The 26,870-nt window shown below is 37.9% G+C and overlaps 1 protein-coding gene across 2 annotated transcripts in view; it reads right to left on the minus strand.

The window, feature by feature from the left end:
- Positions 1–26,870, minus strand: part of DAAM2 (dishevelled associated activator of morphogenesis 2) — a gene marked incomplete at both ends in the record, with an annotated part of 191,530 nt that overhangs the window by 58,892 nt on the left and 105,768 nt on the right. For both annotated transcript variants that reach the window (XM_079550426.1, XM_079550425.1), the window contains 3 exons: positions 443–537; positions 7,733–7,807; positions 24,913–25,002. In XM_079550426.1, the coding sequence (XP_079406552.1) occupies positions 443–537; positions 7,733–7,807; positions 24,913–25,002 (260 nt within the window). The remainder of the gene's footprint in view (positions 1–442; positions 538–7,732; positions 7,808–24,912; positions 25,003–26,870) is intronic.

Genomic DNA, 26,870 nt, shown 5'->3' on the forward strand with positions numbered 1-26,870 from the left:
CCAAACCAGGTGAAGTCAGATGGATTAGCTGCTTTGTGCCAAACAGTTCACATTACTACAGATAAGAGGAAGCTGAAATTCAAAGTTCATAGCAGAAGCTAAGATCTTGCCTGTCATAAATCAGATCACATGGGGTGCTCAAGGGGCTATGAAGTTAGTAACTTTGATCTTCATAGTCCTTACCTGCATTTGTATGGATCTGCCACATGTTTTTCACAACAGAATTTTTTATTTTCCTGAAGCTATATGCTACAACATTAGTATGCCCTTCCAGCTAGACAGGTTCGAAACAGGAACTGTACGGCTCTCTGTGGATTGTCTGAACTATTAGAGAATGCTTGTGTGAGGTGAAACAAAGAGGTTTCTGTCTTTGCCAGTCTTTCTTATTCCACATCTGACCATAGGGAGGCAGTGAATTGCGATGAAAGAAGAACAACATTACCTCATGGGCTGAGTCCGCAGAGCTGTCTTCAAGTCTTCAACTATTTTATTTTTCATTTCTGTTTCTTCTTCATCAAAAGCATACAGAGTCTGCATCTGTTCAGAAAAGGAGATGACAATCAGAAAAGCTTGAGCTGCCTGGAAGCTAAGAGAGGGGCCAGGAATTATGAAAAACAACTATCCCATCAACCCATGGAGAGATGCCTGCCGACCTCTCACCAGGAAAGCAGTGTCTCAGCTACAAAACTGAATCCAGATGAGGCTGCTCATGTGGACTGGCAGCAGCATACTGCTTTGCCACACCAGCTAAACCAGGATTCTCAGATTACTCCCCAAAAATCATACATGCCAGGATGCCCTCAGAAAACTGTACCTAATTTGGAATGGTGATACGTTGTGGTGATCTATGGATATTGGAGGCAAAATACGTACAGAGATGCAAAATCTTATTAGACTGACATAACTGGAGGGATATGGAGGGAAAAAAAAAAAAAGGAAGAAAGACAACAAACTTCTGTCTCAAGTTTCAAAGCAGACAAACTTTTTCTTCAAATGACTAGACAGCCTGCAAGTATCCTGGATTACGGTTTGTACATCTAAAAGTTTGACTATTTTTGCCTATCCAAATTATTTCATCTGGTATAAGATCCTGATTTTTGTACACACTTCACCTTTGCTAATTAAGAACATTTCCTGCAAAAAGCAGTAAGGAGTATCATAAAAACCCTGTCCCTGTTTTTTAAGAAGAAAACAGAAGCATGCAGAAACTAGAGCCTGTATTTTCACATTTTCTTTTTGAGAGCTATCTCTATCATTTTTCCTCCTGGTACACAGCTTGCAGTCATCTGGAACTGAAGATGCTGTGGATTACTCTAAAGTAGGGTGAGAGATCACAAGTGGAATACACTTAAAATATGACATTCTCAAAATAAAACAATGATAATATGAAATAAAATGGTAAACCAGGAAATCAGGGCTCCAGATCTGCACTCAGCACCACCATAATCTTGTGGGTATGAAGCAAGACTCTTCAGTGTCCATCACATGCACCATTCAAGCCCAGAGCTTCAATGTGTGACTTCACAAAAAGTCAAGACTGAGTATGAAAATTATTAGCCTATAGTTACGTTTTCTTAGGCTCTTCAATTGTAAAACAGAGAGGATAAATGCCTTTCTTACTGGCAGGATTTCTGGGGGATATCACTCTGGGAGATATCACTCAGTATCTGGAAAGCAGCTTTGAAACCAAATGAATAACCCAATTAAACTAGTATTATCTGTAAAGGTTCAGATATTTTATTTCTCTGGGGTGGAATCTGAGTACCTGCAATTATGGTCCATTACAGCAAAATATTTAAGTCTTTATTTTACTATTTAGCTAGCACGAAATAAAACCTTTCTCATTGAAACTCCCTTCAGCCCTTCCTACCCCACCACCTCACTTCCCTTGGAAATATTCCCATGTTGCTTGCTTTTGGAAGCCATGTGGTGCCAACACATGTCAGATCCTGAGGGTGGTCATTTGGCTACATGTCATTGCTGTCTTATGCTGAACAGCTGGCAATAAGGAGATGTGTTTAACTCTAGGGGTCCTCTCTCTGATCCTCGCTAAAGTCAAATTCACTCAGTAACAGAGCGAGCTATTTCCTGCCTTAATGGAATGACAGAGCGCTACTGATGGAAAATGAGCTGATGATGTTTTATCTTTTGCCAGCATCCCCCAACAGCCAGAAACATAAATTGAAATGCTTAAGCCAAGCTATATGTGATTCTCCTCTTTGAAAAATAAACAGAAATCCTGAAAAGGTATTATGGAATCTCAATGGCAGAGTCCTGGGGTGTGATTTGAGGTTTGATTTGTATTTTCTTGGGTGATGGCCCCAAGAAAATCTGGTCACCTTTCCTTTTGTCCATAAATGCTCCTTTGAAAGGCTCCCATTCCTACAACAGCTTAATTTCTGCTCTGAGCCATTGTGAGGTGGGAAGCGAATAGATGTCAGGAAGGTGCTCAACAGTATTTTGTTGAGAGTGAAAAAGGCTCACTTCCAAATGAAACAAACACAAATAATCCTGCCTTTACAACCAAGGGCGATTACAGAAAACCCCTTTTCTAAAGCTGCAGGCAGCCAAGAGCCCTTCATTTCTCACTCCTGTGCATGGCCAGGAACTTAAATACTCATGCCCTCTCTAAAGATAGCTTGGTCATGCATTTACATTAAGAAATAACTTTCTCAGCAGGAGTTATAGAAAATACAACTGTCCCTGGGAGACACAAGGGGAGGGAACTGTCATTATTTGAGGCTGGATTTCATGAGTGTGGCAGACTGATGAATTGCTTTCCTGAACTGCACCCTTGGACTAACATCAGCTGTGCCGAGGATGCAGCTAGCTACCACCAGCTAACCAAATATTCTAGGAAGAGGAAGCAAAACAGATCCAAGTTCTTCTCCAGTCCCTAAAATGCAGTACATGAGGCTCTTCTCATATGCATATTTTGCACGTTTGAAGGTTTCCAGTCTAAGTGCATCAGCCAGGAAAGCATGATATCCGGTTATTTGATTTGCCAATAAACAAACAAACAAACAAATAGAACATCTTATTCATGTGGGAAAAAAAATCAGCCACACAGAATTATACATGTAAAACTTCAGGCAGTCCAAGATTTGAAAAATCTTAGCACAGTGTAAATTCCTTCACCTTCTCCTAATGTTTAATCATTCCTCTGGAAAGGCAAATAGAATAGCAAAAGGACAGTATATGGAAAAAAAAGACACACATCACAAAAACAACTAGCAGCAGAAAGGCATTATATGATTGATTTAGTTTCACTCACCCAAATGAAAAGAAAAATGAAGCAAATAGAAAAATTGGAAAAAAACATCCCGGATATTCTGTGAATCATCACTGTAGTCCAAGCTTTCTCTTTAGACCATATCTAAAATCGCAACTAACAAAATGCTATCACTTAAAATAAATAAATCAATAAATAAAAATGAAATTAAAGTTTGATAACAAATTACTGTATTGCATGTCTCCTATGACATACATGGACAACATTACCTTAGAAAGTTTCTTTAAAGAAAAGAGGTTAATTGAAATTCAATGTACATCATATTTCTAGCTATGTTAGAGTTGAACCAAGAGAGCAAACTACAAATCATAAACTATGAATAGGCTATGAATAAATGTAATGTAAATAAAAGAACATTCAGGAAAATAATTTTGAAGTGTCATTGAGCCCAGAGGAAAGTTATTATGCACCTGCTAAATTATGCTGGAAGACGAATATTTTTGATATCCTATGAAGCTGTTCTGCCCTGAGCAAATGCTCACTGACTCAAGGGAAAGGGCCTTTTTATAGCTGTATTTATTATTGTCAATGTCCATCTCATACTATTAGCTGAGCCATTTCTCCAAAAAAGTGCTGTTTATCTGAAAATCTCTCCCTGGAAATGCAGGTACAGCCAAACTCAAAAAAAACAAAGCAGTACCATCAGAAGTTTTCCTGCCAGGTACAGTGAAGGCTGCATTTATCTGTGCTGCCAAGCAGACAGTATCATGGGGTGAGAAGGGCAGGAGGAGCACAGGGATGTGCTTTAATTGTGATATAAACAAGACGGCTACTGAATTTTTAAGAAAACAAGTTCTGTTTGTTGATGAATCAGCAGATGGCAACGACCTTGATAACGGAAATGGCCCCTGATTGGGCCTGCAACCTGCCTGCAGTTACCAGCATTATTTATAGCATGTAGATATCAGAGAACTGGGCAAATTTAGAAGCCCTTCCTTCTAAATATCATTAGCAGTCATCCATTTCTCTGCAAGTCTAGAAGACCTTCTAGCAAGGACCTACTTGGCCCTTTCCTCTCAGTCAGAATACAGAATCACAGAATCACCAAGGTTAGAAAAGACCTTCAAGATCATCCAGTCCAACTATCTACCTATCACCAATACTACTCACTAAACCATGTCCACCAACACAAAATCCAAACGTACACAATCCAAACGTAATACCTGACGGATGGGACATTTCCTCCAAAGGAACTGTGCACTGCAGGTTAGTAAAGATATACAGTTTTATAGTTACACACTCTTGTGAGAATTAGGATCAAAAATTAGTAACATTTAAAAAGTCACAGTGACAGAAACAGTTGTGGGAACAAAATCATGCCTAAAATGCACGGCTTTGTGAAGTGGATTAGGATTCTGTGACCTCAAGTCTGCTGTGAAAGTGCTTCCTAACACAGTGGTCTAAGGTTACAAGTAGAGAATGTCAGCCATGTCAGGAATCACCGCACTGCTCTCAAGCATAATGTGCGAGGGACAGATATGATGAGTAACACTGCAGCACATCTTCTGAGAAAATGATCCCTGAGCACGGAGGCCTTGGCCTGCTGAAATTCAAAATTCACCAAAAGATACTTAAGGATGTCAGTGGGATAATGGTACCATTTTCATTTTATCAGTGGGAAGAACTTTTTTGCCAAGCTAATATATAAAACTGAACCTTGCAATTAAACAAAAGGATACAGAAAAAGATTTGAAAGCTGTATGTACTTACGTACTTAATTCACATGAGATGCAAAGATTAAATTTTATTATGAAAAAAGCAAGAATTAAAACATTTTAAACTAACACTTCTGTGCTTATTGCTGTTTATTTCAATTCCAATATTTCTTGCCACATTTCTAATTAACATATAGCAATACTTGATACTGCCCAGGAGACACAAACTGAAACAGACTACACAGTGTCAGGAAGCAACATGAAACAGGCTTTCTTCCACTACTTCTGAGTCAATTTCACTTGGATGCACTTAAAAAACAGTAATAAAAAAAAATGCTCACCATCACTAAATTTAGGACTGAAGTTAGAAAGAACCCAAAATAACCATTTGGACATTAGGAATCTCAGAGGTCTAAATAATAATGAAGAGAGCATGTCTTATTGGAGCTGTTTCTCAGCTGTGTTGTTCCAGTTTTCCACTGATACAACTCCTATGAAATCAAGTCAATCAAGCTTCACCTGCCTAAAAGTGAGGCAACTAAGTGGTAAATCAGAAGCAGTGGTTTAACCTCAGTGTATCTTCTTAACACCTCAAGTGGAAGAGTAAATCATGAGGCTGGAAGCTAAGTAAAAGGTTATCAATCATTCAGTGCTGAGCCATGCAAACAACATTACCAGGGATGGTGTTTATTGGTGCTCTTAAAATGTGTTTAAAATTAGAAACTTAAGCCAAAACATAATCTCATTCCATGGAACTGCTCCAGATTTACAGTAGTGACATGCACATACTCACTACAGATTTAAAGACTAGTCCAAAAGTCTCTGAAATCAGTGGAAAAATTTTCAGTAGATTCAAAAGGACTTGGATCAAATCCTACCAGAAATATTTGGCTCAATATCATTGCAAGGTTTCATACTTTTTTTTTTCTCTTAATGGCCCTTGTAGAGCAAATTTGTTCAATCAAGAAATCAAAGCACAGTGCCACGCCAGGCACAAAAGCTTAAACTTTTTTTTTTCCTCTAACAACTAGTCTAAATTCTTTTTGTTCTTGTCTGCCTCAAGAAAATCTAGCATGAAGGAAGCTCATCGTTTTGGCTATTAATAATTCATTGTAGAAATTACAATTGAATTAACTTTTATCCTCTTACAACTGGTTATCGTAGCTTGTGAAGTCCTGCTTTTTTTTCCTGAGCTAGACCTATCTCACTAGAGAAATACATTAATATAAAATATCCATTAAGGCACTATTTTTATGAAAACATTTTCTACCTCATATCCATACATGGGTGTATAGAAGGCATAAGAAATCAAGCATATGGGCATAAGTGAAAAAATAAGATGTTAGAAACCTAAGATGTTAGGAACTGACTTCTATCATCAACACTGCACAAATGTTAAAAAAAAAAAAAAAAAAAAAGGCTGAGTAGACACTGCACATAAATAAGCAGAGGCAAAAATTGACTACAAAATCAGTAATAGGATCTAATTTCAAAATGTAAGGTCTACCATATCACAAAAGTCAGTGACACTACAAGGTGTTCTACTTGTGCTGGCAGACAGATCTACAGGATGTTTCAGAGAAAGACACACATTACTAAGCTACTGAATAAGGACATGGGAAGAAAGTTTACCACAGATAACTTGTTGGCTCACATCTGATGCCTAAGCTGTCACAGCCTTATACTACTCTGTCAACCTGCTTGCATATAAGTGCATATTGTATTATATGAAGAACTGCCTTTTCTTTAATTTTTCTAATAGACTAATAAACTTAATGCTATTTTGTAGATTAGTTAGAAATTAATTTAAAGCCACTCAACAGAAACAAACTTCACTTTGTTTTCAAATGGTTACTTTTCTGTTTCTTTAAAATCCTTCTGTTCTGAAAAGTAAACAGAGACTTCAGTTGACTTTTACCCATGATATATTCTGAATATAGACTGTTATATGAAATATAGCAGTTAAAGGCTGCTCTTCCTACTAATTATGAAGAACCAAATTATTTCACCTTTATTTGGCACAGCCACACACAGGTCTTAACTAAGCAAACTGTAGTTACAAGTACAATTTTGGAAAATGGTACATTCGGTTGTCACTGTTTCAGACTGGCTAGCCCTGCCAAGATCCAAGTGCAAGTGTGTGCAGTGCTGAAAGCTAGCTTTACCTTACCACTTCTCTAGATTTTCAGAACAGAGGTCACAACTGAATTACTTTTGTGTTCCATCAACATTCAAGAGCATGAAAATCTCTACAAGACCATTAAGGTGTACCACAGTTTAAAGCTAGCTGCAAGTTGTTTTTCAATTGCACAGAAATTCAAAAAGGGCACAAAGACATTTTTGTCCTCTCTTTTCAGATCTAGTGCCAAAGAGCAGAGATCCAAGGATCAGTGCCATACATTGCTGTAGGCTTCAGAGCTGGTATGTCACTCATTTTAAATCATAAATCTCATTACTCCAGCAGTGAATTTTCATTCCACAACTAACTTCAATGCCTTCAGTTCTATCATCATTTAGACTAAAAACTGGAAAATGCTTATTCATTTGTTTTTTTAATAAAATAAAATGCTTATTTTGTTTGTTTGATTATTATGTTATCCAGCCTATTCCGCTAGAGCAGGTCTCCTTCTTAAGACACATGCTATTCTTTCACAAGTCCTGTTTCTAAAAAGTCATGCACTTGGGCTAACATTCCTCCTCTTCAGAGATTTCTTCCAAAAAATCCCCCAAAACAAATCTCTATGAAAGGAAATCTTCCCTCTCTGAGCAAGAAGAAGGAACTTACTGCTGCCATGGAATTGATGCGGTCAATGTAGTAGTCTGGCCAGCTGGTAGCAAGCTTATTAGGATCTTCTTGTTCCTGAAACAAAAAGTTAAATAAGTTTACACATTGAAGTCTTTGCAGGATAAAGTGTCAATGTAGAACTTCCTGGGATTCTTCAACGTGCTGGTCTTTACTTTAGTAGCTCCTCTCCACACTCTTGTGTAACTACCACAAGCCTACATACATTATTACAAATATTTCTGGCAGTTTAATACTAGCACAGTCACCATGGTGTGTCAGAGAAAAAAAGACTCTCCTTCAGTGAAGGTTATTACACAGAGAATTACAAAGTTTGACAGAGACTCGGTTATCTTCAATATCTAAGTGGCAAGCCTCAGCCCCTTAAATATATTCACACTATTTCAAATAGAAGGACCACACATTTTTAGATAACAAGTTCATATTTTGTAGTCATATACTGACACATTTTTGAAATTATTCTGCCTCACTAGTGCTGGAGTGATGGGGCAATCAAATTTTTTGGTTCCTTGGCCGTTCAATGGAAATGAGATTTCATTCTAATGGATGCATTTATTTCTACATAGGTGTAATAATCATCAATAAAATAAGAGAATTGGTTTCTAGGATCCTAATTGTCCATTATAAAGAACAAGTAACATGTTAAGACTCCTAGTACATGATAAGAGACTGAACTGCTTGACCTACACCAAGGATTTCCAAAGATGGATGAAGACTATATGGATCTCACCAATATTATCTTTAAATGAATGCTTACTCATACTAGAAAATCTATTCTGTGGAAGAAATATGGAACAATATTAAATATGCAGTTTTATTAGACTACCTGAGCTTTTCAGAACTGCTTGGTTTAGAGATGAGAAATGACTCTACATGATCCCTGTTAAACCATTTTGAGAAAACACCATTCTATCTGACAAGTTTGTATCAGGTTACCTTCCAACACAGAGAACAAAAATTCCATCCAAATCAAAATCTTGATATTTGGATCTGAAAGCGAAATCGAGGCTGACACTGATACGTTCTTACTCCCTCCTCCCTCCCATGGACTTCCAACACGTAGACCAAAGGAGTATCCCCATTCAGGATAATCTTCAAACAGCTTTTTCTGTATCTAGCAAAGAATTGCAGTACAGACACACTGTAGAAAGAACACAACTCTTTCTTAAGATTACTGCTGCATGAAAAATATGGGAGACTATCAAAGTGACAAAGATACCAATTACAACAACAGTTGCTATGCTTCCACTGCTTCACAGTAATAAATGGTGGAATTAAGAACAGGATGACCTTTCTCAAATGGAACAAGAATTTTTGCTGCTTTCCCCTTCTTCCCATTCCCAACCATCGTCAACAGCAGTGTAATGGATCCAAATCCATTCCAAATGACACATCACAGAAACATGCAGCTCTCTCATACTGGCCAGTTAGAGTTGCCACATCACACAGTATTGAAACATTGCCTTTCAGTGCCTGATTTCCCTTCACTATATGTAGTTGCAGAAAGAACTCTGACAGCCATTTTGCACTAAACAGACCATTAACTCTTACAGAAAAGAAAAAATATAACTTTGCTAATGGAAAAATAAATAAAATATGCAATAGATTAATACATTATTATTTTTAGAAGATAATCTTATCATGTCCAAAGAGAACAATAGAGATAGGAAGCTTATCCAGTGTAGTGAAGTAAATGTCATTCTGCAGAGAACCAGGATAAGCCACTATATTTTCTCTCTACATAGAATTATGGATGTATAAATGACACCTGTAACTGTATGCAGTGTACAAGTGTCAAGAAGATTTTCAGAACAGGGAATGTGTATATTCCCTCTCCCCTTTCTGCCTCCATTCTTAGCTCTAAGTAAAGAAACACAGACAAATTAAGGATTGCCTGAATCCATCATCATTTTTGTATAAAACTAAGCTACAACACTTGCTCACTAAAGTTCCTTAGAAAGGAAAAAATCTCTATATAATATATAGAAAAGCTAGAATGCCACAACTAATCTCTCTCATTACCTAGTTTAGACATGCAACCTGAAGAGTATCAGGAGAGATATACAAAAGCAATAATTCAGAATTCTGAAAAACTCTCTGCAAGCACCCAAACCATTAGAAACTTCACAATCAGAACCACAGATGAAAAGACTCTGATCCCTCAAATTATATTAGTATATTTGATCAGCTTACCAAATGACATAAGGTCCTTAGTGAATCCTGCTTTTGATCATTCTCTGTTCTCTGCAAATTGGTGCAAACTCTTAGATCACAAGGCTAGTTTGGTTTTTGGTTTTAGTTAAAATTGGGAAAATAAAATAAAGTTTCAGTGGAACACAGCAAGTGCAAGGATTTTTTTTTTCTGAACTAAAGCCTATGCTGAAGCAGTATGTTGGTGCTTTTAAAAAGTTTGATCAGATAATCTTCTTTGCAGTCCTCGTTTTTTAAAGTTGCTTTGGCCCATAAGCATAAGGTCCAAGATACTATACAGAAAAGAACCTATCTAATGTTAGTGCCCCCTCACACACGCGCTCTCTTTGTTCAGAACAGAATTTTATGCCCATCAGTGGTCTTTGCTTCACCAGAATAAAAGTGATTATATTCTTAAAACTGTCACTCTATTTCTCATACCAAGCACCAGAAAGTTACCCAAATTCTGGATAAACTTGTAAAATTTTATCATGTCCCCTCAAGACTGGATCATGCCTAATTCATGTTCACGCGTCAAAAGTGGCACAGTATTATTTATAGCAGTCACCTGGTGATGTTTTCACAAAAGACACCAGTTTACACCTGTAACATCAGACCCACATGAGAAAACAACTCGCTGCCCAAATTATGATGAATGCCTCCCATGGTCAGAAATTGTTGTACCACATTTTCTTTCAGAGAAGGGAAGACAAATCAAAAATATGAAGCAATTCTTGTTTTTGTTTTTGCGTTTGCTTAGTATTTATTCATATGAAGGCAAAAAAGGGAATAGTGTATTTGTGTATGGAAGTGCTGTTTATTGTTGAGGTTTTTCTGCTATTTGTTATTGGTTCGGGTTTTTCTCCTCCCTTAATGTGTTCAGGATTTTGATCCTTAAACAAACCTCAGGGGAGATTGCAAAGCACCCTGAAGCTAATGGCAAAACCCTTTTCCTTGCTGCAAGAGACTCAGAGAAAAAGAAGAAAAGAGGTCCCAACATACAAAGCTGCATAGGCATCAAGAGCTGGAAACAATAACCCATCTGTGTAAGGGAAAACATCAGCTGAAGGAATCTATTAAAGAAAAGCCTTCTTTTAGCTCCTTGAATAATGTAAATATTGCATTAAAAAACAGACGTCAGCTTGTGGACTTTATAAGAGGCCATATCGTTCTTCACTGGAGTAACAACTATGTAACTGCTGTGAAAACAGGATCCTGATACCATACGAGCCTGCAATATAGCCAAGGTATTATATAGGCTTTGACACTAATTTGGACAGGCTCCATTGCTTGGTGGAAAGTGGAACTTATGACTTCATCCAAAATAGGATTTAATGGAATTGGGCAAGTATTTGGACCATCTGAACCAATCAAAATGAAACAGAATACAACAAAGTATTGTCTGCACATCTAAGCCGATCCTAAAAATCTTTTTTAGAATCGTGGGAGACTGGATCCATTGGACAAGCTCTGTTCAACAGAAAGCAGAGTCCTTTAGCAGTCATAACAGAATTAATTAAGAAGGACCAAACACTAGAGTTACCGAAACAATGTGGAAATGCCAAATATTGGTGTATTCAGTGAAAAGAGAAGCCTGCATATATATGATGGGTGCTTCTTTCAAGATGATTTGAGTCCTTAAATAAAGGATGCAGGGAAGGTCTGGACAAGAACTGTCTATGCTGAAGCTTCTTAGGGGCAAACACTTGGTTTCAGATTCCAGTAAGGAAGTATTGGTATTTCACGCTGCACCAAGTAGACTCCTGACACTGTCATACAATTCTCTAGAATTTCCTGGAAATCTGACCATTTGTAAGCCATAAATCCATAAGATTAGCAACATTACAAATCTTCCTTCCTGTAGATGCAGAATGAGGAAGAGACATAGTGAAATGACAGTTGAAACTCCATCAGGAAATCACTCCAGAGTTAGGAACAGGCACTGATTTGACAGTGAGTCCAGAGTTCTCTTGTTTCCAAGTTTTTATGCAACTTTGACTGATCTCAGATTCATGGGACCAGTGGCTGGTTAGCTTCTCTGGTGTCCAAACATTATATAGAGTTTGTTTCTACCTGCACATGCACTGCTGTGATAAATTGCCAGGGCTGATGACTCATGAAGCTTTCTAACATAGAACTGAAATAATATTTCTTCCTTGAACAGATGCATCAAGAATTACACCACGTTATGGATGTCATATGATAACTGTGGGGATGATATCCATTCACTGGAAAGAAGGACTTTTTCCTCAAAACTGTCTTTTCAGAACTGCAGGCAGTTGACCTTACTGCTTCACACTGTTCAGACCAGAACGGGAAAAAACCACATACCTGAGGTTGTTAAAAAGGTTTAAAATGTTCTTTTGGCAAGGAACCAAAATACTATTCATTGAGTTCCTCTGCATCAATGAAAACAGTGTGCAAACATAGATGAAGGATGTGAAATGAGGCTACTTTAATATAAATTCCTGCTCTGGCTTGTTCATTGTATGATGTCCAGACTGTGCTCAAATTTATACTTGGGTCACAAAGAATTGAATTTGCCTACAGAATCCACATTAAGGTTAATGCTGTTCTTCCCCTCAGTATGCATCATCCTGGTACCTTACAGAATTGTAAAATGGGTTATTTTATATGGTAAAAAGAATAGGGTGGAATGGAATAGTACAAAACAGAACAGAGCAGTTGGAAGGGACCTACAAAGGTCATCAAGCCCAAAGGATCAGCATCATCACATTCAGTTCAGAAAACTTAAGTTATGGGGCTTAAGTTAGTATAAGAAATTAACAACTTACAAGAAAAAGTGAAATATGATACCTGACATAACGCATAAGTCCCTGTAGCTAGGCTTTGTTTTTATTTTTGTTTTTGTTTTACATCCTATTAAAAAAAAAACAACAATGGGAATGGGGATTGTGAAGAAATTTTTTTGAAGGAGAAAAAAGAAGAAAACCCATCTGTTCACAGAAACTTTAAATTTTAATGCGACACCCATCAATTGAGATAAAAGCCGAGGAATAATTCTCTACTTCAGGAGGAAGCCATTCCACACTTTACAAAATAATGGATTATCTAGTGGAATGTTCATCTGAGATGTCCATGATTTAGACTCACATTCATGTTGTTCCTGTTTCAAAGTGAAGTACATGAACCTTGCTCTCTGCATGCATTTTCTGGTCGCTACAAACAACAATGGGTTTTTTATTGTTTTGGGGATAGAGAATGACTATCACTTGTATTTTATTTCCCAAATGTGCAACTCCATTCCCTTCAGATGCTTTTTGAAATGACTCAGCTTATTGCAACATCTGCTATTAATGCTGAATACAATACAATTCAGTAACACCTTGCACTCCACACTGTCAAAGGTCCTGACAGAACTTCATGCATTAGGTTTTTCAGCCTCCCTTTCATTGAGATCAGCAGAAATGGGGAAAATGGGATGCAGACAATTACAGAGTTTGCAGTCACACAGGAAATCTATAGCACAGCCAAGAATCAATCGACACTCAAGTTGTACGTCCTGCACTCTCATCCAAATCACCATTCTCCCTTTTTTCCATGACTGACTTACTGCCTTTTCTTGAAGCTCTCTTTCAAAGAAACATTTACCTGTTCATTAACACACTGTTCATCCATTAACATCTGTCTCAGTTCAGAGCAGCCAAAGTTCCATAAATAAGAAGCACTTTCATTAAAAGACACAAAATGTGTTTGATCTGCTGTGAGAGGAAATACTAATTCAGGAGTGGAGCTAAAATACATCCAAGCTTTTCAGACAGTTTACGCCTCCAGAAAGCCAGCCACGTCCCAAGAGACGGCAATTTTGAAACAGGGCAGACTGTAGGACTGAGCCATTCAATAGACAGATGTGGTCACTGCTCCATTTCTCAGACGCCATGGCTTAGCATTTACACAAATATTCTCAGGCTCTGGGGGAGGGATCTGTACCCAAGCACTTTAAGCACAATTTATCCAGAGTGAGAAAAACAAACATTACTTCTCTCCCTGGAATTAAGCTATTGATGTGCGGATAATAATCCTTCTGCCCCAAATGCAGTCCACTATGTAACTTATTAAAAGGGAATGCTCAACAATTACTAGCTGGAGCAAGCAACTGAGCATTCTGATTGCCTCTTATAGGCCAGGTATAGTCATGCATGCTTACAGTTCACTGGATTATGACACTGGAATATTCTGCCTAGCAAACTGTAGGGTTATTTCTGTTTTTGTTTTATTTTTGTTATTTAGACTGATCTTTGCCCTGCTGCCAGCAACTTGATTGGCCTGATAATGACCCCTGGTGCTGGTTACTGAGTACTCATTTCAAAAGAAAGAATCAAAGGCTTCATATTATTATTTACATGCCTTTTGCTGCCAGACAACTGTGGAATTCACTGCCACAAGGTACAACAGAATATAAAAGTATAAAAGTGAAAAAGGGATACAGTTTTTGAATAAGGAAGATTCCTCCTTAAGAATCTTTTCTAATACTGAAAGAAGCTTCAACGTCATGTGCATTCAATAGTCTTTAATAATTAAAACAATAAAATTATCAATCATCTGTGAAAAATGGTTTGCCCTACCACAGGCTGAAAAAGTTTAAATGAAGCTGAATCTCTGTTTTGAATTGCTCATGCCATTCATCACCCTTTTTGCTTCCCAGTCACAAATGCAGCAGCTCTACAGTTTGTATGCTGCACAACACAACATGCCATTTCCAACCTTACCTACCACTCAGAACAACCACTTCAAATTAATTACTTCTAATTGGTACAAGTCTAATAGAGATGAAAATCATGCTTCTATTTTTTATATTCCAGAAAACTTTCCAGATCATTTGAACACATACATATGCATATATGTAATTTATTGCTGAAAACGGACTGGAAAAGGGGGAAAGCATAGAGAAAGGATGCTAGCGTAATGCACTGAGCTGAAGATAAGGGTGTTTTTTTTTTTCCAGAAAACAAGAAAGATCAGAACCATTGATTAAATAAACTGTATAAGTGTACTATTTAAAACAAAATTAAGTTTTACAATAGCCATGTTTGGCACAGGACTTTCAGTAGGTTGCTGGAGGGAATCTCATTTCAAAGAACTTTAAATTATAGTGAAGTTGCACAGTACATTTTAAGAATATTCTTATGTTCAATTCTCTCCTCCTTTGGCTTCATATCATCAATGCAGACAGGCATAAGCTTGCTGCCAGGGCTGACTGCATCAGAATCCTCTTGTTATTTATAGATAACACAAGAGTGCTTGTCCCTGTGCAAACACATACAGCCCTTCTGAAGGATGTGGATCTTGTTATTAGACACCTATTTACAGGGTACAGTAAAGTGACCAAGAGGACAGCTTGCCCCCATATTTACAGATCTACTTAGATATACAGCTGATATCACACTGAATTATTAAAATCTATCAGTAATTCACATTCTTCTTCTGGTCAAAGTTTCACCTCTCTCATGGAAGTTGTTTTATATATCTGTTGGATATATTCTTCTGACTGTGCTGCTGCCCACAATCATTTTTTCCTGAAACCATGAACTCCATGTTTAAAATCTGCTATTGCTCTACTTTCCACAAGACCCAGACAACTGGTATTTTGCAGCAGATAAGGCTATAAATTAAATACTGTGTTGCAAAATAAAGCAATTAATGAATTATCTGCAAATGAAATGTAGGAATTCTTAGACAATAACCTTCCCTTGTCTAATTCCATCTTTTGGAAGTGAAGGGAAATGTCTACTGTGAAGGACTCTACCAGTCAGGAAGTCAATTCATGTTCATTCTACACAAAAGGTCTTTACAAAAAGATGTTTCTCATGGACAATGTCTGCTCTCCAGACATGTGGCTGGGGACTGACATTGTCCTCCTGATCCTCCTGAACAGCTCTGTCCCTGTAAACCTGCAGTAAGCTTAAGATCAGGGTCCAGATTCCGCAGTGATTCCTGTGGCTGATGGAGCCAACAACCTGCTGCTATCCCAACAGCTCCTAGGTAGCATCACTGGGACACACATTTCTGTTTTATCAAGATTGAAGCTCTGCTCTTTTGGCTCTATGCTATGTAAAAGTATTGTGAATTCATTTTGCTTATGGAATTGACCTTGTTCAACTCCCTATTCCACCTTATAGTAAGCGTGCATTGAACACAGATATGGGCATTTGTCCTTCACAACTCACTTCCTGCTTTTAGCTTAACTTGTTCCATTTCCAACAGCACTGTTTTCAACTGGATTGAAATATATCAGCTGCTGGTATTGGACAGTAAGGAAGAACTTCCTTTTTTCTTCTCCTTCTTCACTTCCTTTTCTCCTCTTCCTTCTAGCACTCTTTTGGCAACAGTGAGAAGCCCCAGAAGGAGGCCAGCTTGTAACTGAACAAGTAGGATACTTGTCATGTGCTGCACTGAATCTTTTAGTACAACTCTGCATCTTTTAGTACGACTCTGTTTTTCTCCAGAAAGTAATTACTTAGAATCTTTTCTAAATAAAATGAAAAGATACCTTCCAGTCAAAGCAGGCACCCTGTCTGTCACTTGATGATGGGAATGAAAGGTCACTAGCCCTGCTAAAATTCACGAAGAAATACTGAGAACACACCTACCTAGAGACAGCATAGCTAGGATAAATCCCTCTAGAAGCACACACACAGTTATCTAATGCCAAATTCTACAAGGTTTTTCTTCACTGTCCTAACAGTGCAGGCAATGTGGACAATATGCCCACTATCTCTACTTCCACTATCAGCACTTCATTTCTGCTCTGGGGCCTCTTCTATAAATGATGACAGTGTTGGATTGTGAGAATAGAGGGGCAGATGGTTTTTAGGTTGCTAATCCAATATCTGAGTATATTATTCAGTTAATTGGTCTCTCTTTCTCCTTTTCATAAACTTGGGTAAAACTATATTTTCTCCCAGCCTTAATTTTTCTCAACTGTTACATTTGTAAAATCTTTGGGATGACAGATATCTTTCAGCAGGTGACAGTACATCAGGGAAGATTATGTACTTTCCATCTTGAGTCAGGTGCAAAGCTGAAACTTTCATATGAGACTGCAATGGAAATGTGGCTTTCAGTAGACACTGGGAGCAATTCTTTGCTGTGTCTGTTCAGAAACCTGTCACTGAAATGACAGGAAATTCAGGAACCTTCCTTGCTCAGTATTTGCTGGCTTTTGAAAGGCTGGTGGGCCTTTGGTGAAACACAGAATGCAGAGGAAAAGTACTGATGCTTGTGGTTATTCCTCCCCAGGTGTAGGTCCTCACTGAACTTCATAAGGATTATATCTGCAGGACTGACTCATACTCAGGAATCTAGAGACCCACAACTTTCAAGAAAGCACAGACAAAGACTGAACTGAATCCAGGGGTAGCACCTAAAGCACAATTGGCATTACAAGTGCTTCCCCAGACAGCAAAATGAGATTGTTCACTACTGTTTCATTTTTAAGTACAGTGAGTTATATCATCTTAGCAGAAAAACAGCTGGATAAATGTTTTGAGGTTTTTTGTTGTTGTTGTTTTTGTTTTTTCTTTTAATTGTTTTTGTTGCTGTTGTTGTTTTTCCATGGTAGGGTCAAATCTGCTCCCACTGATCTCTTCCCATTCCCACAGAGTGGGACACATGTAACACAAAACACAACACTAGGTATTACGATGACAATATACCACTGTATAAATTCAGTGGTATTTTTGGTCAGATTTTTGAGCACTAACTTCAACTGGAGAACTAATATTTCACATTAAAAAAATGCAGAAACTGAAAGATGGACACTCAAATTTTATATGCTCTGAGTATCTATAGCAAATAACATAAAATCTCTATGGAGTTTATGTCTCCAGTACTCTTAACCAAAGAGCTGCAAAGGCATTTTCTTAGCACCAACTAACTTCTACTGTTGTAGAGAGAGGCAGAAGGAGGAAGAAACTAAAAATATTCCATGAAATATTCCATGCTGTTCCCATGGGGGGGTGGGAAAGAGAAGTCTTTCTGATTATATGTAAATAAATATATAATTTCAAGGCCCTGAACCCTAATAGCTTCTCATACTAGGATAAATAAATGAGTCTGCAACTGTTAGCACTGCAGCGTGGAAAGCACGAAGCAAGTAAAAACTGGTTGGAAAAACTGTCTCTCCTCTTACGTCTGCTACACTGTGGCCTTTCAGATATCAGGATTCCAAATTGTAATGAAGGTATACCAGCTGAATTGGATAATCATTTTTTCCTCAACATCAAATTCATCCTTTAATCTGCTTTAATCATGCTTTTTTTTAAATCTGCTTTTTCATGCTTTAATCTGCTAGTAAAGTAAATCTGGGCTAAAACCATACGCTCAAGAGAAGTGTCTGACATCATTATGCCTACCGTACTGTTTCTCAAAATGACCTCCTGGGATACCTATAGGTGGGAAAATAACAATGAAGGGAAAAAATCAAAACATAGTTACAGAAATGTAATGATAAACCTAAGAAAAAGGTCAAATTTTGTCCTCAGCTATCTCTGCATTAAATGATGTAGAAGGAAATGTGTACTGTTTTAATCTTTATTTTATACTGTTATAACCTTGTTGTCCAAACCTGAGAGACTGTTTCAGCCTACAATGCACATTAAAAAGACCTATCAATCAAATAGCTCTATCAGAATGAAAAGCTTCACTAATCACAAGTTCTGTAGTTCCTGTATTAGTGACATGGACCACATTTTCTCGATTCCTGTTATGTTTTGTGTTTGTCATAGGGCAGAGTTTCGGAATTTACTATTCTAGTGACTACTTGCACTTATAACAAAGTAATTTCTGAAGTCTTGTGAATATCTTCCATACCTATACTAAAAATACCAGAATCATCCTATGTCAGTATCAAGCTAACAGATCATCCCAAACATCTGAGCATGAAGTCATTCTGTTAAAGAGGAAAAGGAACAGATGCTGGTGGGAAAAAAGCAAGTTAACTCCACAATTGCTGGCATTTTCCAGACATCCGACTGAAAGAATGCCATGTTTTGCAAAGGACAACATCCTCCCACTGCAAGTTACCAGTGTTAAGAAATTTACTCTGAGCCATAGGCTAAGTGAAAGCAGTTTCCTGAGTTAAAGAAGTCAGGCAATCATTCAGACCTAAAGCAATTATGGATCCCAGGCAATGAGAATGGACCAAATAACTTCTGCTAAACTTCTGCTAAAATTTCCTATTTCAAGGAATGCATCTCATCACAGTAAGACAGAAGGCAGTAGGTTGCACAGAGACTTACTGTTGTCATACAGCTGCTTTCTTAGTTTGGTTTATGGTCAGTTCACAAAATCATGGAACAATTTAGGATGCAAGGGACCTCAGGCAGAAGAGACCAGCACAAAGTAGGGCTAATTTTAAAGCTAGATCAAGTTATTTGGATCTTTGTCAACATTTGTCAATGTTTTAATACCAAGTTAAATCAAAATGTTGACTGAAAAGCTGAATGCTTGCCATGAACTTCTGAAGCATCAGCAGTTACAGAAGCAGTTATCTGATGCATGGAAAACTTGAGATTAATTCCAACTGTCAAGTTCCAATGTATGTATCAGGCTTTGCCCTTCATGCGTAAGATACCCTCATCATTTTGCTAGCAATGCACTTTCACCTGGCTCTCCAAGTCCTGTACAGCCTCTTCAGTCTCCTGCTGTGTATCAGTTGCTCCTGTTTTTAGCCTGTTGTGTGTGATGTGTTATTCTGCTTTCCAGAGGAAGAGAGAGTTGGAGCATCCCTCTCCCACAGACATTTCATGCAAAGACGTGAGAAAAACCCTCATGAAGTCACATCCAAGCTTTGTCAAACAGATTCCTTACAATTGGCTTCTCAAATATTGCAGAAAATCATCTCGTGTGTTCATTGTCTGCTACTCCCAAATACAGCATGTGGAATAACAGCTCTAAAGATGGGAATTTATAAGGGACATATTAAATGCTCCTTACAGCTATAAATCCATAACCATAACAGTTTAATATTCCAAATCAATAACAGACACAAGAAGTATTTCAAAGAGGAAAAAAAATAGTGCAAGAAGATAGAATTGAAAACAATACAACTTCAAACCACCCACTTCATTTAGTATGAGACAACCACGTGCTTGGCACTCTTTATACAGAAAGGATGAACCCCAGAAGGGCTTTCATAGCTTGGATCAGACAATACAAAACCAAAAATTCATACTCAGACAACACAATGGTGTGATCTTCATCTGGTATATCACATCACTAAATGAGACCAGATGAAGATTCATTTTCTCTCTTCTTTAGGAAATATCTGTCTTTCTCTGAACATCTCCATGTATTATAAAGAATTTGTATTTCTTCAAATTCTCTTTCCTTTTGCAAGAATTGAAGAGCTCCTTCCTATCTTAACACAACAGATGCAATGCCGTCTCCTGACTTAGAGCCTCCATGAAGTTTAAATGCATAGAAAATACCTCAGGGATCTGGAAGAAAAGTCCAAGCAGCTCACATCTAGCTGAGAAATAACTGTTTCCCCATGTTAGCCAAGTTGAAACTATACAGTATAAAAACAAAGAGTACAACAACCCAAGAACAAGCAGTAGATTGAGGACCTTGTGTTCAACTGAGTGTTTCTCCCAAAAGCAAGAACTCTAGCTTTTATATCTGCATATTTCTTTTTCTTCATCCCCCTAAACGAAGGTCATTATATCAAAAGCTGCAAAAGTAGCTTAGATTCCTCCAGCAGGTTTGTATTACAGATATATGTACAGATATATGCAGATGTATGTGGTATAAGAATTGATATTACATACATGGGTCCATTTTTATATTTTTAATTTTAACAGGAAGATGTATCCAAGTTTCAGGGTGAAATATATTCTCTAGAATCTGGAACTGTAGCTAGCTTTCAATTAGTGTTACAGGCTAGTGTTGAACTGGGGATTCTGTTTAGTGCTCTGCAGGCATGCCTGGACATGGAGTAGAGAAAAGAAGTATCTTGTATTATATCAAGCTACACGATATCAAGCTGTACTCTTTATATGGTGACATTTTGCTGACAAAATGCAAACCACCAGGATAAAGCTCAGAAAAACTCTAAGAAACAGCTCTGACATGTAGACATTATCCTAATTAATGTTAAGACAGTAGGCATGGGACCAAATTGGAAGTTTGTGAAATGGAACTGCAAAAATTTTTAAAAGCCTTCAGAGGAGCTGTTAAAAGTTTGACTAAAGCTAGGATTCCTAAGGGTATTTTGGAAGGACATCTGGGATACTCCTCACCTAGAATACAGCCTAATTGTGCTAGTGTCATGGCACAAAAGTACCTTCCACTCCATCTTTCCTGCCCCACGCATTAAGCTTTCTTGTATACAGACATACCACAAAATCCATTCCTACAAGAATGTCAAACTTATCCATCTTCTAAAGTACTGTAAAAGAATGAATACTGATTAAACAAAAAATACTTGAGATTATTTCTTGGAAGGAAAAAAAAAAAAAAAAGGAAAAAAAGAAAAGGAATATATGATGTGCAGCCAAAGTATGTATATACACTACAGGAAAGAAGCATGAGAAAATGACATGGTCAGAATGCTGCCATAATATTTCCCTAGATTTACTACTTCACTATTCTTTTTTCAGATAGACAGAAATGCATTTATATAAAAATACAATAATGACAAGTTCTCTGAAATTATACAGCAATTTAGATCAAAGAGCTTAAAAACAAGTTTCTGACTTCTCACATTCAGTTTGCTAGTTTTCTTATTCATCAGCTAGGAGAAAAATGTGACTGACAAATAATAAAAAAAGAATAATTGCAGGTCATGAATTCATTAAGAAATCTTTTCTGCATATTGGCTGGTATAGCATATGCATCAGATACATTTTCATTGGAATTATTTTAAGGCCATTTGACTGTTCTAGTGATGCCTTTCCCTAGATCTGCTTCTGATAAAAAGTCTAACCAACATGAGGACTATGGAATCATAGAGTCACAAGGTTGGAAAGGACTTATAAAATCATCTAGTCCCACTGTCCTCCCACTACCATTGCTACCACAAGCTACTAAACCAGATCTCATAGCTCCCCATCTAGACGCCTATATGTGTGCACTTTTTTTAAGATGCTATAGATACCTCTTTCCAGAAAGCTGCAGCATGTCACTTATTGCTGCACTACTTGAGTTTGAGTGATGTCATTTGAGTAGCTGTTGGAGCAGGTCAACTGAATGATCATGAAGACGATCAGAGGGCTGGAGCACCTCTCTCATGAGGAATGGCTGAGGGAATTTGGCTTGTTCAGCCTGAAAAAGAGAAGCTTCACGGAGACCTCACTGTGGCCTTCCAGTACTTAAGGGGAGTTCTTAAACAGTAGGGAGACCAACTTTTTACACTGCCTGATAGTGACAGGACAGGGGGAATGGCTTTAAGCTAAAAGATAGATTTAGATTAGACATCAGAAGAAAATTCTTTACTCAGAGGGTGACGAAGTACTGGCACAGGCTGCCCAGAAAAACTGAGGATGCCCCACCCCTGAAGGCATTCAAGGCCAGGCTGGATGGGGCTCTGGACAGCTTCATCTATGGCGGAGGTTGGAAATGGATGACAAAATTTCCATCCAGAACTGAGACTCCCTCGAGCATCAGGAAACTCTGATAGGCAAACTTTGTCCCCAGCATACAACTAAGTACACAGACAAGCATCTCTCTGTATTACTTTAGAAAGATTTGAAATCAGAAACAGAAGGAATGAGAATTCTGACACAATAGGGAATTCCTTCCAGCAACAAGTGCCATGAAAGATAATAACTGAAGTTTAGCTGCCATGATAAAAGTGCAATGTGTCTACAATGATGAGTGCTCTTCATTCTTGCAGGTGACATTTTTTACTTAATACAGACAGTAATATTGCATTTTTGGAGCAGATCAAGAAGCTCTGACTTTCCATTATTTTTACACTTGAAAAGACATCTGAGATAAATGAACGTGAACAATCCCCTAAACTTGTACTTTTTGACCTTCTAATACATAACATTTGCTCTTGCCCCCTTACTAAGCTTTTCCTCAGAGTGGACACAGAGCCCTCACTTCCCAGAAAGCAGAGAACTTGGCATCAACAAGACAGAGCTCTCTGGATAGCTAATGGAGCTCTGTCTAGTGAGGTATCAGGCTCTTTGTGGCCAAAATTAGATTACAAATTCTTCAGGGAAAAGACAGCTTTCCTCTTCAGGGAAGCCTGCAGCACACTTTTCTGTCACTGTAGAACAGTAATGATAGGTGGATTAGGTAGTAGGCTGGAGAGATGTGTCAGCAGGGATCATTTGACTGACTGTGAGGGGAAACAATGAATAACATTGGACAGTTAAGGTTTCAAGTAATTGAAAGTATCTGCAATGTAATGAATAGACATCTGGCAACAGTATACTGTTCCAGTTAGCACATCATTTTGGATAGCTGGAGTTCAGCTAACTGAGGTTTCACTATAAATGCATTATAAAGATTTTCCAGTATGCAGCTCCTTTAACTACGGAGGTCTTCGGGATTCTTATATCAAATCCACTACTTTAAGGGGAAAAAAAAAGAAAAGAAAAAAAAGTGTAATGTACTGAATCCAACCAACATATTAAATACATTAAAGCCTGAATCTTCCTGCCAAGGCTGACTGGTCCTAGAGGTGGAATGTGTGGTTCTTTAAGACAGCTACAAATAGATCCTCTCCCATAAGAGCTGAAAAAGCCAGCTGAGCCTGCCAGCAAAAATGTAAAGCAGACATGGATCACAACAGCCTTCACCTTCCCTCCACACTCAACCTCAATGCAATAGCAGGAAGAAGAACGAAGAGCACCAAGCACAACTGAACCTAGGCTACTTTTATACACTTTCTAATTATTGCTAGTTCAGAGACACTGCAAATAATTTGGTGCTATTGACCTCCCTCTGTGATGCATCTCAACCAAAAGCAAGAAACATACAAAATACTCACCTCATTGGGGATTTTATTTAATTACATGGTAGGAAAGCTGAAGTTTTTTTTTTTTTAATTTAATTTAATGCCTGAGAAAAGAAGTCAGGCTAGTATTCTCAGATAGTAAAGTTTTTCAACGACTCACAAAACAAGCATGTGAGTGTCAGCAAACAATAATTGCAAAAGGATCATCATCAAGGTTTCAATCTGACTTCTTCAGTATGGAAGTCTAAACCTCCCCCTCCAGCTTCTGCTATGCAGACCTACGTATAAAGACCAGTGCTCTCACAGCCTCACTTGCATATTAATAAAGCCTATGAATCCACCATCTTTCTATCCAACTACCTGTTTCTTTCCTACAGCATCAAAAAATTTCCACCATATCACTCTTGCATGAATTGCCTTGTACAAGTTTCACAACAGTAATAACAACTTTAATTGCACATGTCACTAGAAAAATCATTTCCAAGATACTCAAGTATCAGCTCCCAGTCTTCTGGCCTTCTCACTCATTTGTCCAAAGCTGAAAACCTTGACTGGATAAACACTGACAGGAGCAAGTACCCTTCACTTTATAATGCAACTATCTCCTATTAGCTCTGGAAGTATTTGCAGTCAGGTTTTAAGATATTATTATAATACTCTTCATGTATTTTATTCCATCCTGAAATACCTCAGTAATAATTATACTCTGAGCATCTGTTCTGAGCATTCTACGGAAGTTTTTAAAAATTCCTTATAGTTTTTCCACTACAACATTTATTTCTGCTAAGAAACATGTAAAATGTTCAGTATGGGGAAGCATAAGATTTCTACTTATTGACATATTCTTCAAAAATCACACATGAATGTGGTGCAACATTCTCACAAGAAGTACATGCATGTCAATAAAAATCCTTAAATCGCTCAATCATGTTCTTGAGAAAAGTGGATAAACATGGATTTCACATCTGGATATGCATCAGTAATGATTTACATGCACATACAATTTATACATGAGCTATTTTGATCAGGACAATAGTAATACCTTCTTTTTGCTGCAGTATATCTGCCATTTCTTCTCTGGAGGGAGTGCAAACATAGCCTCTCTGTTCTTGTCTGTAAGATCCAATTCATCCTGGAGAGCACAAAAAAGAAAAACAGAAAAAAACACACAGTCAGTGGCTGCATTGGTAATTTCTACTATATTAAGAGGAATCTGGATTGGGTTCATTACCTAACCTTCATCAAAATGCAGAGGACTTAGTGCCTCCCAAAGACCATTGGTTTCATATTTTTTGCCTCACTATTCCATGTTTCCCCTGTCAGGACACAACTTGGAAATAGAGCAGTCCGGACAACTGCAGGGTCAGACTGCCATTACTTATGATTGGTATGGGATGAAAAAGATCACATGAAAAGGATGAAATTACGAACTCAAAGCACTGGCTTACATAATAGTGGTGCTCCTTGCAATAGTTAGAGAAAGGCAAAAAACTCAGTACACTTTTGTTCCAGCATGCATTATCAGCTTGGTCTTCCAGTTAAAAACACCAACAGATTTCAGGTACGTTAAACTTTGTTCTATATCTGGACAGAGACTAACGAAAAAAATAAATAAATAGCTTCTGTTTCTTTCATGGGCTGCCAATGATTTAGAATGAGAATAGCGAAATCCCTGTATCTTCTAAACAAAGGTCAAAAGACAGTGGTTTAGTTGCAGTAATGTCATCGACAACCTACAGGCTAAAAAGGTTTCAGTACCATTATACTTGTCCACTAGAGCACAGAGGCCCCAGCAAAGGACAATCAGCTGTTCAGAATGAGAGAATTCTACTCCACATAACTTCACATCAGGTTAAACAACAAGCAATTTCAGTCTTTAAAACAAATGAATTCAGTGGAAGACTACTTGTCCATCTCTTCTGTAAAAGGTAGACAACGTCAGTCTATCTTCCTACTCATGTCTCTCTAAATCATCAAAGCGGAAAGTGCTACTTGTTCTCTGTTCACTCAGCACTGACCAGAATAAAGCTCTGGTCACAGCTGGCAATCTCAGGTGCTGATGGGAATTAAACAAATAGGAATAGTCTTCACTGCAAGGAGCCTGCATGAGCTGAGACAGACAAAGATATGTAAACTGGAGTTACAGCAACAGAAATACAAACTTCCAGTGAGGTTTCAATAAATCAGTTTTGGTAGGGTTTCCTATTTCTTATCTATTGCAGGGGAGATGGATCAGATAACCTTTAAAAGTCTCTTCCAGCTCAAACGATTTTATGATTCTATTTGAAAGCATTTGGAGAAGGAAACATCCAAGGGTTCAATATCTAGATGACTTTGCAGCACTAAGAACATCACACACACAGGTTCTGGCACACATGCTAACCTAACCCAAGCACAGACAATACCTCTTTAACTCAGACCAACAATGGTTCATTTGGAAAGCTTTCAGGGCTGGGAAAACTTGTGAAAACAGTGAGCTAAACTGCACACTGAGCCTGGTAGCAGCTGCTGACAGATTTAAAAGCCCATAGAGATTTTAGCTGCAAGAAGGTACAAAAGAAATGCAAACAGTAACAAGGTGAGATCAGTGCCAGCAGCCCAAGGTAGAAGAAGCTGGAGTTCTTTCTCTCTTCTTTTTTTTCTTTTTTCTTTTCTTTTTTTTTTTTAAACAAGAGAAAGTTTAAAGGAAAAGAGTAAAGAAAAATTTTAACTGTGCAAGAAAAGTATAAGCCATGTGGAAATGTTTAGGTTGAGTTTCCAAACAAGGGGGCAGCCAAGCGAGGCAAGGAGTTTTATCCTTGCTACACACAATTAGAAAGCTCAGGCCAGGATCACATTCTTGGGGAGAGTGGGAGAGTGAAACGACATGTAAGGTCTTAAGACAAGCAAAGGAATGCTGTTGGAGGTCAAGCATGTGGGAGGGAAAGGGAGGAGCAGACAGGGAATCAGAAATGGAAGGTTTGGAAGAACCACCAAAGGGGCCAGAACAGACATCTGAAA

This window comes from Tetrao urogallus (genome assembly GCF_951394365.1).
Source record: "Tetrao urogallus genome assembly, chromosome: 2".
Lineage (NCBI taxonomy): Eukaryota > Metazoa > Chordata > Aves > Galliformes > Phasianidae > Tetrao > Tetrao urogallus.